This window comes from Centruroides sculpturatus, unplaced genomic scaffold (genome assembly GCF_000671375.1).
Source record: "Centruroides sculpturatus isolate CEXI.00-Female unplaced genomic scaffold, Cexi_2.0 scaffold140, whole genome shotgun sequence".
Lineage (NCBI taxonomy): Eukaryota > Metazoa > Arthropoda > Arachnida > Scorpiones > Buthidae > Centruroides > Centruroides sculpturatus.
Window position 1 is genome coordinate 36,306 of NW_019384503.1, and position 15,965 is coordinate 52,270.

General features: G+C 30.4%; 1 protein-coding gene and 1 long non-coding RNA gene across 2 annotated transcripts; both read left to right on the forward strand.

Annotated features, from left to right (window-relative positions):
- The first annotated feature begins 3,904 nt into the window (after window positions 1–3,904).
- On the forward strand, window positions 3,905–6,897 carry LOC111622126. Its single transcript, XR_002756200.1, has 3 exons — window positions 3,905–4,312; window positions 4,405–5,385; window positions 5,459–6,897. It is a non-coding gene; the product is annotated as an uncharacterized LOC111622126 (long non-coding RNA).
- Window positions 6,898–6,953: 56 nt separating this feature from the next.
- Window positions 6,954–7,799, forward strand: LOC111622149. The gene has a single exon (XM_023364485.1). The coding sequence runs from the start codon at window positions 7,125–7,127 to the stop codon at window positions 7,797–7,799; it is 675 nt and encodes a 224-aa protein (XP_023220253.1). The 5' UTR covers window positions 6,954–7,124.
- Window positions 7,800–15,965: the final 8,166 nt, after the last annotated feature.

Here is a 15,965-nt window from a genome sequence, read left to right on the forward strand (position 1 = left end):
GAAGCGATTATAAAAAAATAAGGAATTTAAAAATCCTGAAAAGAAAATTAATGAAAATGAAGAGATTCTTAATTAGATTTGAGGCAAAATCTTAATTTGACTGAAATAATGGTTAATATACGTTAATACAGTAAAAGTACATTCAAAATATAATATTATTTACCATTTTATAGTGAAATCGAGGAGTAATCGCACGAATAAACATTCCCACTAGCAGTCAACGAATTGAACAAAATGTTGCAATTGCCAACCGTATTAAATTTGTATTGTATCATTGGCCTATTTAAAACAATTCCTTAACCTTTCATAACCGACCTTCGCATAAACGACGGGTTAAGGTCGAAAAATAAGCGAATAAAACCCATTGTACACATTACCTATTCTAAACTACAGGTAATTTTTTTATAGTAAAAAAACGCCTACATAACGCAGATAGCATAATTTTTAAACCTTTCAAAATATGTTAGATAAATAACACTAAAATGAACCAGTTTTAATTATTGAACTGTTTATTTTCTATAAAGAATAACAGCATTTAATTCGATATTGGCATTACTCCAGTTCCAGTCACGCGACGGTACTTTAGTACATTTAACACAAGCTCATACGGCATGCCAAAGGCACGCTTCCAACTTCTGATAAAAATATCAAATTCCGAAGAAAATCAACTTCAAAACAAGACAAAACTATCTCGAAAAATTGTGGTTATATAAATTACATAGATCTATAAACATTTAATCTAAAAAAAACTAAACATTTCCCCATACAAAAGCCGATAAACGAATACTAGTCGGAAACAAATTCTCAAGAGGTAGGTCGCGATCGCCGTATCCCGGGGTAAACGTCCCGTTATTTTGGTACTCAAAAAAGAGATGGCTAAAAAAAAACGTGCTCTAAAAATAATAATAATAACTTGGATGGAAAAGTTGATTTATCAAGCTAAATATTTTAAAATAACTCATATATATTCAACAGTATTTTAATTAAATATGAATAAAAATTAATTAGAATAATGTTAAACTCGAATATATTTTAAGAAATTTGATACTCAAGCATAAATTACCAAACTAATTTACGTTAGAATCGCATTATTTCCTCCTGTTTATAAGATTTTGATAACTTTTAAATCGTTTTTAAAACTAAATTATCATTAAAATAAATTTTTCATGAAAAAAATAATTAATTAAATTGCATTTTTACGGTCGAATGACTTCAAAATTTGTAATGAAAATTGAGGTAAAAATCTAATTAGAATTTTCTAATCAATATTACATTTAAATCGTTATCTACAATGCTAAATGTATATATTATAATAGTAAATTTTATCAGCAAAATAAACCTAGAACCTAATGTTTTAAAACGTGATTCCATACTAAAATTTTATTCTATTATTATTTTTTTATATAGCTCACAACAGATCCTTTTTATGGAAGTTTGTACCAGGCATTCTTTACCTGTATAACTGTGCGCTTAAACAAATACAGAACGTATTCGAGTGCATTTTATTGTTAAAGCAAAAATTCCATCTAACGATAAACATGTTTTTATAAATTATGCATTTTAAATAAACTAGTTTTTATATGTATTTTATTTCCTGTATACATGTATATTGTTCGAGTCCATTGTAAACCGCTGAAGCTCGGTAAGATGATCAATAATACAGTACATTTACATACGATATATATAACTACAACATCAATATTTTATACATTTTAAAAATACATATTTTATATTTCTTGGTAGAAAATTTTTATATTAATTACACGATGATAATTATTAAGGCTAAGCGCTAAAAATCACAGTTAAAATTTTTATAACTGTTATGATTTTTAGTGCTTAAATGTTCCGATTACGCTTTAAAAAAACACAATTTATACAACTGATAATTTTATTTTTTCATACTATTACTTGTATACAACTTACTGAACAGCCACTTCTCCGAGAGAAGTCTTTGAATTGTATAGTCCTGTAAGGGGATCACCTGAAATATTAAAAAATAATACAGTTTTAATACGAAAATTTTGTATTTATTTCAAATATTTATTAATGTAAAAATATATATATATATATATTATTACATATTTACGGGAAGGAAAACTATGTAAATAGACTTATAGGTCAAAATCACAACATTGACAATTCCATAGAATTTTTTTGTGAAATAAACGGGTCATTAAAAACTAGTTATCTCCACTTTTACGATCATCTTACTTGTTTTCGTTTTGTTTTTCTTTACCTTTCTCATAACAAGATAATAATGAATGGAACGAGTTCCGAAAATAATTATAATATTCCTAAAATTAAAAGATTATTGTGGAGAAAATCGGCATTTAAATAGTGCATTTTTATGAGTTATTTAATTATCGTTCAGTGTATTATTAGCAATGTTTCGCATTATTACTAGTGTTTAATCTATCGTTTTGCATTATTACTAGCGTTTAATCTATTGTTTCGCATTGTTATTCGTGTTTAATCTATTGCTTCGCATTATTACTGTTTAATCTATTGTTTTTGCATTGTTATTCGTGTTTAATCTATTGTTTCGCATTATTACTAGTGTTTAATGCATTTTAGTAAATAAAGTAACGGATTTATAACGTTACTAAATAAAAAAAAACACACACATTAGACATATATTTACGATAGTCGATCTTTAAACATTTAAAATAAATCAATTACAGAAACGTGATCGTAAATAATGAAATCGATAATTTTTTTTTATTTGTAAATACGGCACGAACAATGTGTACGAGGTCGGCCATATTGTCAACGTGAATGCAAGTGTTTGTCAACAAATGATCAAATGCATGGTCCTACCTTGTCCGAGTGAAGAGAATGATTGAAGTTTAGAATGATTTTAAGAATCTGAGACATCGGTGTCACGATAATTATTCCCTTTCTATCCCTAACACCAGCCTCGAATGCAAGGCTGATCCGATCGTCACTTTAATAAACGAAACCAAGAAACGTCCAGGAAGTTTAACCTTCCCGATTCTCTTTTTTTTCTAAAAATGCGACTGCGATTAACGAAAATACGTTGGACGACGAACAATTTCGCTCCGAAACGAAACCCCACACGATCAGACGTCAATGACAGACGACTCGTGATGACTGCGGACGCTCTGAACCGCTATTCTCCACCAATAGTCTTTCGCCCGGCCGATCACGTGATCGTCTTCCTTCCTTCGTTTTCTTTTTCTAGAACGACCTTGACATTGTTTATTATTATTATGAAAAGATTTATTTATTTTTATCCGTCTATTTTCAAAATAAACTATTCGTATGTTTAAATAAAACAATCAAATTCGATAGGAATTTTTTTATGTTACGTAACGGTAACGTCGCGCGTGCCAACTATTGTAATAATGTTCGATTGGATTTTAATTTCAAAATTTTATCGATTTGTAAACCGTCGTTTAATTGGTGTAAAAAAGAAAAAAAAACCACGTGTGTCAAAGTGAAGTTTTATTGGCTGGCAGGTGTATTTTAAATTATTCTTTCGCGCACAATTTTAAAGATGGATTCTTTCGCGGAGAAAAATAGTTTATAAAAACAATTACATATTATTTTTAATTTACTTTATAATGTGTAATTTAATTATAAAGTAATGCGTATTATTTTATATGTAATATCAATATTTACTCTGATTTCTTTTCAGTTTAGATTACGAAGTATTACACAAAAAATGGCCTTAAGAAGACTTTAAATGTATACGAACAATATATAAAATTAAGAATGGAATATTCAATAAATTTCACATTCGTTTATTCTTAAATTATTAAAAATTTATAATGAAAATATTCTTCAAACGTTTACAATGCCGAGCTGCAAGTTTTAATCGTATTTTTAAATCATTTAATTTAAAATATATGCTCTCTATCTCAAATTAATAGTGGCTTGCCCCTGTACATCATACTTTTCCTTCAACTATAGACTTGTGCCGCTCGCCTATTAACTGCTTTCGGGGGGTTTGAATTGAAAAAACGTGACTTCCGGTTTGTATCGGAAGTTCATTGGAACTTCCTGTCCCTAAGGTTTCCATCACGGATTTCATCTAACTTCATTCTCGAGATTAAGACGGCGTAGGACGTGCTTTTCTCGCGCTGTTGGATTGTGTGCCCTTTTTTTCTGCTGTTTGCGGAGTTTTCGAAGGAAAATTAAAGATTTTTCAGGTAAGTCTTAGTCCGTATTGACCCTAGACGTAAGAATTTATTTAATATTACTTGGAGAATCGGTTCCAGAAGACATCTCGGCACGTCGTTCGATGGTCGACCGTTTGCGCTTCGGATTCGAATCTTTTAGATTTAAAAAGGTGAGCATTTTGCTTTTCTCGGAAGAATTTAGACATTAATTTAAGCTTTTGTTTTAATCGACTAATTGCAAATTTTCTTTCTTTTTTTTCAGAATGTTTGCGTGGTTTCGCCGGAGGTTCCGACGGAAGAATGCGGTGGCGCCGGAAGGAGGGGGTTCATCGGACGGATCCGATGAGACGTTCGAGGACCGCGGGTTCGACTGGGTCTCTGCCGAATCGATTGGTTCGTTGTGGGAAAAAAAACCATCGAGCAAGAGGCAGTGGGTGACGACTTTTCCCAAGTGCGTTTGGAGTGGCATTCTCCCGGAGGTGGGAGAGTTCCGAGTCCATTCCACTTGGCCAAGATCGTCAGGGATCAGCCGGCCACAGATCTTGTTGTGGAGGACATAGGGAGTGACAGCTAGTCCGAGTCCTTTTCTTGGAGTTCTATGTCACTCCCTATTTTCGCGAGATCTGCCTCTTCCTCCGCTAGATCGGCATCATCTTTTGGAAGCCGGAACGGGGAAAAATCGGAGAAGAGAGCCACCCAAGTCGAGAAACCGTAATGTCTGCGATTTTGTTGCTATGGGTGGCTGCGGTTCCCTTGGCCTAAGCAGTGATCCTCTTCGATTTTTCCCAACTCGCCCTTTGCACCCGGATGCGACATTCTGACCAGGTTCAACACTTTTCACTAGGACACGACACCTTTACTCGGGCGTGGCCTTCTCTTACTCGGATGTTCTCATGGACTTGTCTCCCAAACGTGACACTCGATCGACGACAATGGATTTGACGACAAACATTCGGCCGACCTTTCTTCCCAAACAGCTGTTTTGAGGATTGAGCTTCCGATTATGGTAGGTTAAGTTAGGCTAAATCAAGTCCTTCGCTCTTCTCATAACACTGTTCGGGAAGAAAGACTGTCTGATAAAGGTAATAATGTTGGCCTTAGGTAATAAATGAATGAACTTCTCGATTTCTCACTGCCTTTGTGTTTTGTAGGAACATTTGGGAGGGAGAAGAATCTCCCTCCCCAACTTTACCACCAAGAGGACAAAGTGAACATTTATCGTACAAGTGAATATTTTCCGATGGTAAGAACTCTTTCGTTTTATTTTTTAACACCTCTTATTCCCGTATCGTAATTTACTGTTTTTCTGTTTATAGACATGCCGAAGATGTTCTTCGATCACACACATTCATATACATGCACGGTAGTAACGTCACTGTACACGAAGATATACACCGTTTAACCTTTACTCGAATTCTTACACGTCAAGAGCCTCGTTCTGTGTAATTCAACACAATGAAACAACCTGAACACTCGCTTCCCACAAATCCAACCCCTGGGTCCTCGTCCCGGGAAGTAGACTTATTTAAAGTCTTTTAATTTAAAAAATTAAAAGACTTTAAATTGGCGGCCGAAGGGGCTCTGGTAATCACACAACTTGCGTGGATTAAATGAAATTTCACACATTAACATCAATAATCGTTTTGTGATGAATTTTTCTGTTAAAACAAATTATGTTATCAAAGCTTTAATAGTCATAAATAACTTGAAACCAATAGAAGGGCAGTGAAAAAATTAATTAGTCAAATTATTCAAAAAAACAAAATAAAAAAAAACAATTGATATCCAAAGTAAAACATTCGAGATGTAAAAAAAGCCGAGATTAAAACATTTCTCTTTATTTCGCCTATTTAACAATGCATTTCGGATTGGTAATTTTCCAATCCCTCTTTGGGCTCACGGCTTCAGTGTCTAAATTGTCTACAACATAACGAAAAAACTCGGCAAATATAATCAGGTGTGTTTAGTAGTATAAGTAACGAAAAAAGATTAGTTCGTCTTATATATAGAGAATATATACTGTATATATAAAGTAGGCCTACTACTATTTGTATATACACTATATATACACACATACATACATGGAATATACAAAACACTGTGTCTCGTCTATCTATAATTTATGCTCAATTCGGCCCAACTATCGAAAAGTTTGGGCATCATAAATAAACAAAAAATCATGTTATACTATGAACTTGGTGTGTATTTAGTGTCAATTCTCTATCAATAAAAGCGCACGGAATAATGCTCACAGCTTCAATTGACAAATCGAGAGGCCAAAAATCATGAGCACAAGTGTATATTATGCTCTTCCACACTAGTAAGCACGAAAAAAAGGGGGAATTCCTTTGGGTATTCACGCGGTTCTTTAAAGATCGCGGGAATTTTTAACTGTAATTCAGTCCTATGATTAAAATTTTGGCCTAAATTGTAATTGCCGAAAAAATTAACTCGGTTAATTAACAGTTTAGTAATTATTAAGAAAATATAAGCAATTTCCATTGGAAAATTTTCATTATAATATAGAATTAGAACTTAACGTTTTATCAAACATTAATGTTTTTTTATTACTTTCAAAACTATTTCAAATTAAAGTAAAAAACAAAGTCGACAGGAATTATCTAAAATCAACACGAGATAAAACGAAAGTGTTATATTTGATGTCATTAGACTATATACGGTGAGTTCTTCCTTATCTTTATTAACCACCGACCGACTACTTCTTAAGATATGATTGGGTTTATTCATTCACGTGAACGACTAGGTAAACAAATTGAGATTCTGTACGAGAACAGAGAGGAGTGTAAAGGTCAGAATGTATTTCTAGATAGTGACAAAATTCACGCAAGTTGCGCCATCGCTTAGCATTTTATCTGAAAGGGTATTCAAATATCAAAATGTAAGTAACTCGAAATTTTATGATCCCGACTTAAATTTCTTTCTTTCAAAATTACATTACATTTCAGAAATCGATACAAAATTATGGAAGATTGTCCTTCGATTCGATATACCCCATCGATGGAAGAAGAATCATTAGGGTCTTCAGAAGAGGACTTCATTGATACGGATGAAGAGGAGTTCAGCTGCGAAGAACAAGAGAGCATTTCCACGTCACACAAGCTTCTGTCTTTCGCTTACAAGATTTCGAAAGATATTTTTATGCATTTCCATAGCAAAACGGATAACGAAGATCACTGTGACGTTTACGAAAATAAATTCTCCAACACAATATCCGGGAGAGATTTATATTACGCGGATCTCTTGGCCGTGGCTCGACACGGAGAAAATGCAGAAACTTCGATAAAATGTAAAAAAATTGAAAAAAATCACAGTCGTTGTGATTGGCCTTGTTCGGGTATAATGAATCCGGATCTGGGTTTGGGACCACTTTCCGAATTATTCGAACATTTGGATAGAAATCCCAACGCTAGAATCATTTCGCCTCCATCTCAGGATCAAAATTACTTGGAAATTCCTCAACTACAGCAATATGAAAAGTCACAATTAGCGTTGCAAGATAGTATAGATGCTAACAATTTATATTCGGAATTAAATAAAATTGAAAACGACCTGTCTGACATTTTAGAAAATTGGACGTCTGAAAATTTAAGTGATTCCTTCTCCTCACATTTTTTAAATTTTATAGCTGGACAGTAATTTGTAAGTAATTGTATGTACATATTCAATTAACTAATAAAAAAAAAAGTTATTCAAATTGAAATAATTGTTAATTAAAATTTTATCTAGTTAACTAATACAGTACATTATCAGAAGAAAGTTTTCATTATGTGCTACCACATTCATATTTGATTATAATGCTTCCAACTCAATTGTTTAATCTTTATTGTTATGCAAATTAGATATACCAACTCACCTCTATTGCTATTTATTTGGTATCTTCAATAAAAATATTCATAATTTTCCAGAAAAATAAATCAACATATTGAAGTAATTAATTAGACTTCTATTTCTTTCATATTTCAAAGAAAATCTCTTCATAAATAATGTCCAAAACAACTGTGTCAACAGAAATGTTTATTATTAGTATATATATTGTTAATTTTATATTATTTTAAAACAGAATTAAAATATCGGGTGTAATTTTTTTAATATTCTGCCATCTCATTAGTTATTTTCTTTTATAATTTTGTTTCTGCTCTACCATAAACAGGGCTTCTCTAACAATTTGATTTTTCTAAAATACTCTCATTCACATAAAAGTAATTACAGTATTATTATTATTATTATTTTCCCAATTGATTGATAATGGGCACAAATAATGTGGATGATAGAAAATAAACTTTATAAAAATTCCCACAGGAAAAAAAGGAATTTGAAAAACTTTTTTGATAATATATAACAAAAATTTAGTATATGTTATTTCAATATTAAATTAATTTTTATTTTTAAATTCTTAAAATATTTTATATATTGTAATAGATAAAATTATAATAAAGAGAAAATGATTTTGCTTTTTAAGAGTTTGATTTAATAATGGGATAAACAACATTTTTAATGTTCTAAACATAGAGGAAAATAAACAATGTACATATAAATACAAGCTCTGTTAATTATTTTTCATTTAGAATTGATAAATAAAAATAAAATTGGGCAATCTATTCAAGTGAGACAGAAGGACAATTTGCTTTTAAGATATTGTGTTATCATATTTATGCTGTATTTAGAAATAACAAATGCATTAAAATATATCATAAAATTATGAAAAATAAGTAAATTTCCTTCTTTTTTTAATGAAATCCTTTATATTTTCTTTCTTTCCTGGAATTTTTTCACATGTTTTCTGTTTTGTTCTTCACTTATTGAATTAAACTAATAAATAAATAAATTCTCAAAATGATCAATAAAAAATTTTAACATACAAAATTTTTCATTCATCAGATTTACGTGTGTACCATTGTTTCAATATAATTGAATGGGATTTCAATTTGGAATTTCAGAATTTTGCAGTTCGAAACCCAACGCAGATTTATAAATTAAACAGAAAACGTCTGTTTGATTAATGATTAAACCCATTTGATAGAAAGAACGACTGGTTTTGAATTTATAAATTATCTGTTCCAGATTTGTTATTGGACTTTAAGATCAGATTTATGTGTGTACTGTACCATTGTTTCAATATAATTGAATGGTATTTCAATTTGGAATTTCAGAATTTTATAGTTTGATACCCAAGGCAGATTTATAAATTAAACCGAAAACGTCTGTTTGATTAATGATTAAACCCATTTGATGGAAAGCACGAATGGTTTTGAATTTATAAATTATCTGTTCCAGATTTGTTATTGGACTTTAAGATCAAATGTCAAAGCGATAATATAAATTTTTTATTTGGAATTGATCTCACTATTTTTGTTGAATAAAATAAAATAGTTACTATCATCGATAACACTCAAATTATCGTCTCTTTAGTATTAATATAATGCACCAGGCACATTATACGTTGTACAGTCGGTCGCAATTATGCTCATTATGAATGGGTCTGAACAGCATGAAGAGGGAATGCCCTGAACTATAAAATCCACACAAAAGTAGTAAGTCTAGACCAATTTCTCCCAATCTAGATCCTCCTTAGCAGTAGACTAACACCTTACCATACATCCATTTCACTGACATTTTTTGGTGTTAATATCTTACACAATTTTCCTTAAATTATTATGTAAATTTGCTGGATATCTTCAATTTAGTTTTAGTTAGCATTCAAAGTTCCAGATATTTCTGAATTAGTTTTAATGAAGCAATGATTTCATCAATATATTTAACTGATGAATTAGTTAAATGACTATAGAGAAAGAAACCATTTTGTAAAATATTTAAATGAAAATTTCATTAATATAAATTACACAACAAACTATATTAAATGGTATAAAAAGGAAAAATATAAAAATTTTAAAAGAACTTTATATGGTTATTCTAAATCCATAAATTTACTCCAAGGTTAACACCTTCTTTATTTCAGATTTGATATTATCATTATTTTATTATTATTTTTTTGAAGATAATTTCAATAATGATTTACAATTGACCTTTCAGCAAGACTTAATAAAAATGATAGTAAAGCATTTCACAATAATAAAAAAATATAGATATAATTTGAACACAAATTGAGAAAAAGAAAAATGAGTATTTGTCCAGAAAACATGTAAAAAATTAAAATTAATTGTTTTGTATATAAACTATATTGGGAATAAGATAAGTATGGATGAAATAAAGCAGATGACAGATGTAAGAAAGACATTCTTATAGTAATACTGTATTGGGAAATATCCATTGAATGGACTAAAATCCACATCAAATAAAAATATATGCACTTTCTTTCACCTGTTTTTTACTTCAATCATTATTATTCAAACATACTCATAATGCTTTCAATTAATATTAAAATAATTTTTAATCTGGCAGAACAATGCTCAGTTGAGGTCTTTACACTCTGCTACTTTAGAGTTTACAGTTATTGGGGTTGCAATTTGAAAAAATTGTAGATCTATAAATTTCCACTGTCGTCCATCATTCCTTAATCTCGAGAATGGAGTTAGAGAGATGAAAAACAAGACTAGATATGGAAACCTTAGGGGCAGGAAGCCCCAATTAACTATATATGAACTTCTGATGCAAACCAAAAGTCATGTTATTTCAATTAAAAAATTTTCCTCCTAATGGTGTTAGATAGATGACTCTATTGTTAAAAGAAAATTATGATGTACAGAGGTAAGCCACTACCAATTTAATGTGGAGAGCACATATTTTAAATTAAAAAATTATTAAAAATATGATTAAAACCGGTAGCCTGGCATTGTGATGTCACAATAAATACTTGCTCACTTTGGATATTAAGTTTTGATAGTTCTTGAAATTACAGAATCTGTATAATACTTGGTAAGTTCTATAACATTTCTACAGAATGAATAAAATTGCTCTTTAGAAAGCACAAATCATAAAATCTTTTCTAACACATGTCCAGATGCAAAATTGCATAAAGTATTATAAATGTGAATTGATTTTGATACAATACAGCTGAGAGCAATTTTTTAAAACAAATAAATAAAAATGTAAGTAAAAATTGTTGTATCATAGATTTTTCTATTATTTCTCACTATATTATATCTATTAGTATTATTTGGTAAACATTGGCCATACATTCAGGGAATTCTTAAAATTCTCAAAAAAGATAATTTATTCATAAAATTTTGTTTGTGAATATACTATTTTAATATGAATAAATAACAAATTCAAATAAATATTGATTAAAAACAGATTAACCAAATAGCAGCTTCATTGTCCATTTTTACTTCAGGATTAGCATTCACAATAATTCCTGATGGGAAAAAAGATAAATGAAGATGCTATTTAAATAGTCTACATTAGGGTTACCATACATCCATATTTAGTACAGACAATCTGTACTTTACAGGCTCTGTCCATATCGTACTTAGTACATATTGTAAACAATATGTCCATATTGTTACTTTATCAATAAATAATGTTGTGAGTGCAATTGTCGTCCTTCATGAAAAAGAGCCAAAAATCCATAAACTAATTTTAACAAGTAGCAACAAATGTTACATTAATTTGTTATAATTAAACAAGTGAATTTCATATTAATAAAGTAAAATGGAGCTTTTATGATTATTAATCTGTAGATGTTTATATTGTTTAAAACAATTTGATAGTGGTCTGCAGAATTTGAAATTGTGAGTTTAATAGTTCATGAGGTCAAAAAGGTTGATGACCGCTGGCTTAGAACACATGCGCACAAACATTTATTATAATGGTTCTTTAATTCTATAGAACTTGTTATCTATATTAAAGAGGTTGCGGCTGACATTTTCATCATGAAAATGTGTATGTCGGACATTTAGTGCAGCCTTCCTGTAAGCCTAGATGTTTGACAATGGTGTTTGGACGTCAGTGGAATCATGCTTGACATTCCAAACGCCATTGTCAAACTTCTAGGCTTACAGGAAGACTGCGCTGAACATCCGATGTACATGTTTTCGCAATAAAAACATCAGCTGCAACTTCTCTATTAATTGTAAACTTTACCCTTTAGATTATATACGCCTACATTTACTACATTGAAAAATATGAATAAATATCTTTTGTTTTGCCTCTCTATCTGAGTACTTTTAATGCTAATCTGTCCTTATTTTGCCTTGAATTATTATGGTAATCCTAGTCTACATTCATTTTTTAAAATGAACATTAGAGTTGTAGAGTTTTAAATGTTAAACTTAATATGACCAAAATAATTTTTGATAATTGTGATAAAATAAAAGCTCTCTCTCATCTTTATACCAAAAAACAGTCCAATACCATCATACACACTCTTTGAACCTTTCTCTGCAGTACTGCTTAAATTTCGGAAAACAAACATTTTCAGCATCACTCGAGGTCTGCTTCAGGTTAAATGAAAACTGGATTCCAATCTTAGAACAATTCTTGAAACAATTTCAAACGTTGTGTTTTAAATAAATTTGAACATATGTGTGTGTTATGGATTTTTGATGATTTCTTGCTCTTTGCATATGTAGCCAGGCATATGAAAGCATGTTGCCATCTTTAGAGTTTATACATCTTCCTGTCCGGCCAGCCCTGTAAATTTCAAGGGCTTTGAGGGCCCTGATGTGGTCAGTGCAAAAGACTCTTTTTATCAGTTTGGTGTTGGATAGGGCAGTGGTGTAATGAGCATGGTATTTGTGCTTCCTGACTCTCTATTGGATAGAACGTTTAGTGGAACTGATGTACACCATTTCTTGCCTAAACCTGTCATCTCTTACCAGAATACTCTATACTCCCGGAGCCCCAAGATCATCCTGTTTGTCTTTCGCATTGTGCAATAACTTATATATATAGTGGGGACCTTTGGTATTTTAATTTGGTGCCAGTTTTGGATGCAATACTGCTGTGATTTTATAAATGTAAGGGTTGGCTGAGTTTGCTGGTATAAACCATGGGACATAGCCTGGTTTGTAATATATACCAGTATTGACCACTCCCCCGTTGAGCAGGATGTTGATGTCTATGAAGTGGGTATTGGTGGTGATTAATTGGTCGAGTTTAAGGGTCAGTCCGTATGGATTGTCATTCATGTGACTTAAAAAATCGTTGATGTTTGGTTCTGTTTTCCATAGGATAAATACATCATCTACATATCTCTTTTATATAATTATATTGGACCTATACTCAGAAATGAATCTTTGTTCTAGTCTATGTAATACTAACTCACATAAGCTGCCAGACAGCAGGCTACCCATGCTTTTGTAGGTAGATCCTGTTGTCAAACTGGAATACGGAGTTGTAACACATGAGATGTGCCAGCTCTAAGACCTGTTTGCAATGTGTTGGCATTCTGCATTTGGCTAATAGGAGATCCCTCAATACCGGAGAGAAAGGTTCAAAGAGTGTGTATGAGAGTGTTCATAACACCGGTAATCAGATTGGAAGATATTGTAACAGTCCAATAAACTTGATATAAGTATTAAAAGACAGAATAACCAAAATTCTAGCAAAACAATAAATGTTTTAATCAAAAACAAACATTTTCAAGCAAATTACTGTAAGTCTGCTAAAAATATTTTTGTTGTTTTTTGCTAAAAATGATTGAAAACATTTGTTTTTGATTAAAACATTTATTGTTTCACTGAATTTTTGATTATTCTCTCTCTTTCACCTGTATATAAAAAATAAGATTTTAAAATTAAAATTAGTTCATATAATTATTTCACATGGATTACATATGATCAGTCTATATTAATAAATAGTATTTATATTTTTATACACCAAGTGTTCTGTCTCTGTCTGCCTTTGGTGGTCCAACCTCAACATTTCACATTACTTCATGACCTCTTATATCTGTGTTATATTGTTTTAAAAATTATAAATTGTTAGTAATATATCTGTTAATTACGTAACTATAAATAATATTTTAAAAATTTAATAAGGAATAATTAAATTATTACTTAATTCTTACTTATGAATGGATCCATAAATGTTTCCTTACACTATTTGTTTTAAGAAGTTTGTCTTTAGTAGAGATTAAATGCTTTGTGAGACCAATAATGTCTATCTCCAGATCAAAGTTTCATTGAGAACAATGTTTGAACTAAAATACAACAATTTAATGAATAAACTAATTCAAAATGTTCTCGAGTTTTCTTTAGATTCAGCTGTCAGGTATTAATATTGCAAATAAAATCAAAATAGAATTGTAGAATGATTGATTTAAATTTAAAATATTCAGGAATTTTTCCAAGTTTGGCCATCAGACATTAACATTGCACACAGTTAAAAATAAACATAAAACTATCACAGAGCAGTGCCTGTCTACTGCATTGAGCAGTATCAAAAACTAGTGAGATAATGAGAAACTTAGTTAGGTCTCAATGTCCTACAATTAAGCAATGTTATAGCCCTAATCTTTTATCTTCCAGCTTTCTATTGAGAATGAGATAATTTGCATAGAATAATTAATGATAAAACAAAATGAAAATGCTGTTATTTAATATAATGCAAAGTAAATTATTAATAATAATAATAATTAAATAAAAACGAGTACGTGGCACACTTAAGTTAATCATCCAATAGTATCAGTCTTTCAAGTGTCAAGGATTGAATTTTGATGTCTCAAAGAGTATTTGATTTTTTGAGATTCAGATTTTTCTGGTAATATATCCTATGTCCATTTTGAATTTACTATTTCATTTTTTTTTGGAAATCTGCTTCTACTTAAACATTAATAATTTTTTGACAACCTACAGTATATAATAATGTAATCAGAATTATAAAAAAATAATTACATTTAATATCATCTTGATTAAAAAATCTTCATTCCATGAAACAAAAATATTTATAATCTTATTTTTAATGAAACATGTGTAACAACATATATAAACAATCTGATAAACTCTACTAATCAAACAAACAGTCAGATTCTTATCAGACTTCATTCGGCTAATTAATTAATAAATAATTAAGCTATATGGCTAGAGATATATTACAACTATAACAAAGGATTGCAGCTTAACTAATTGTAAATAAATAGATAATCTGCAGTTCGTCTTGAGTTGGGAAGACCACCATTGGAACTGAAATTTGTTAAGGTTATTGTTTTGTTCTGGTCAAAAATCATGGAGTTACCCTCATGTGATTTGCATCGAATAACATATAATGTTTTGTTAACAGCACTTAAACATGGTAAGAAAAGTTGGCCAGCTTCAGTTAAAAATATTTTTGATGGCTTGGGTTACTCTTTTTTATTTTTATCTTATTCAGCTTCTTTGTTGAGAACCCATTTAAATGCACTAATTCAAACTAAGTCAGATCAGTTGTGGAACTGGGATATGTCTTCTATATCAGCTAAACGAGTTAATCTGTTTGAATCACGCTTGGTCTGGTGTACAGCAAGTTACTTGAATTGTGAGACTAATTTTTCTACAAAAAGCCTTATTATACAACTCAGACTAAACAGATTTCGAATTTTGTTCAAAGGTTTCCGGATAAATATATCCAGTGAAGGGTGTTGTGAATTCTGTGGTGTAAAAGAAAAAGAAGATCTTCTGACTCATTTGTTTGAATCCTGTCAAGTGACATACCAACTAAAATGTTCTGTATTAGGGGAGGAGTTTAGATGTGATTATTTGAAGAATGAGGTTATGTCAAAAATTACCTTATTTAAGCTCTTCTCCTTTTTCTCTAAATCTTTGGAATTTCTTCGTTAATTTTACTATGATTTGTGTGTTTTTATATTATTATTAATTTGTCCCCATTGTAAGAAATTTAAATTTAAATCAATAAACAATAATAATA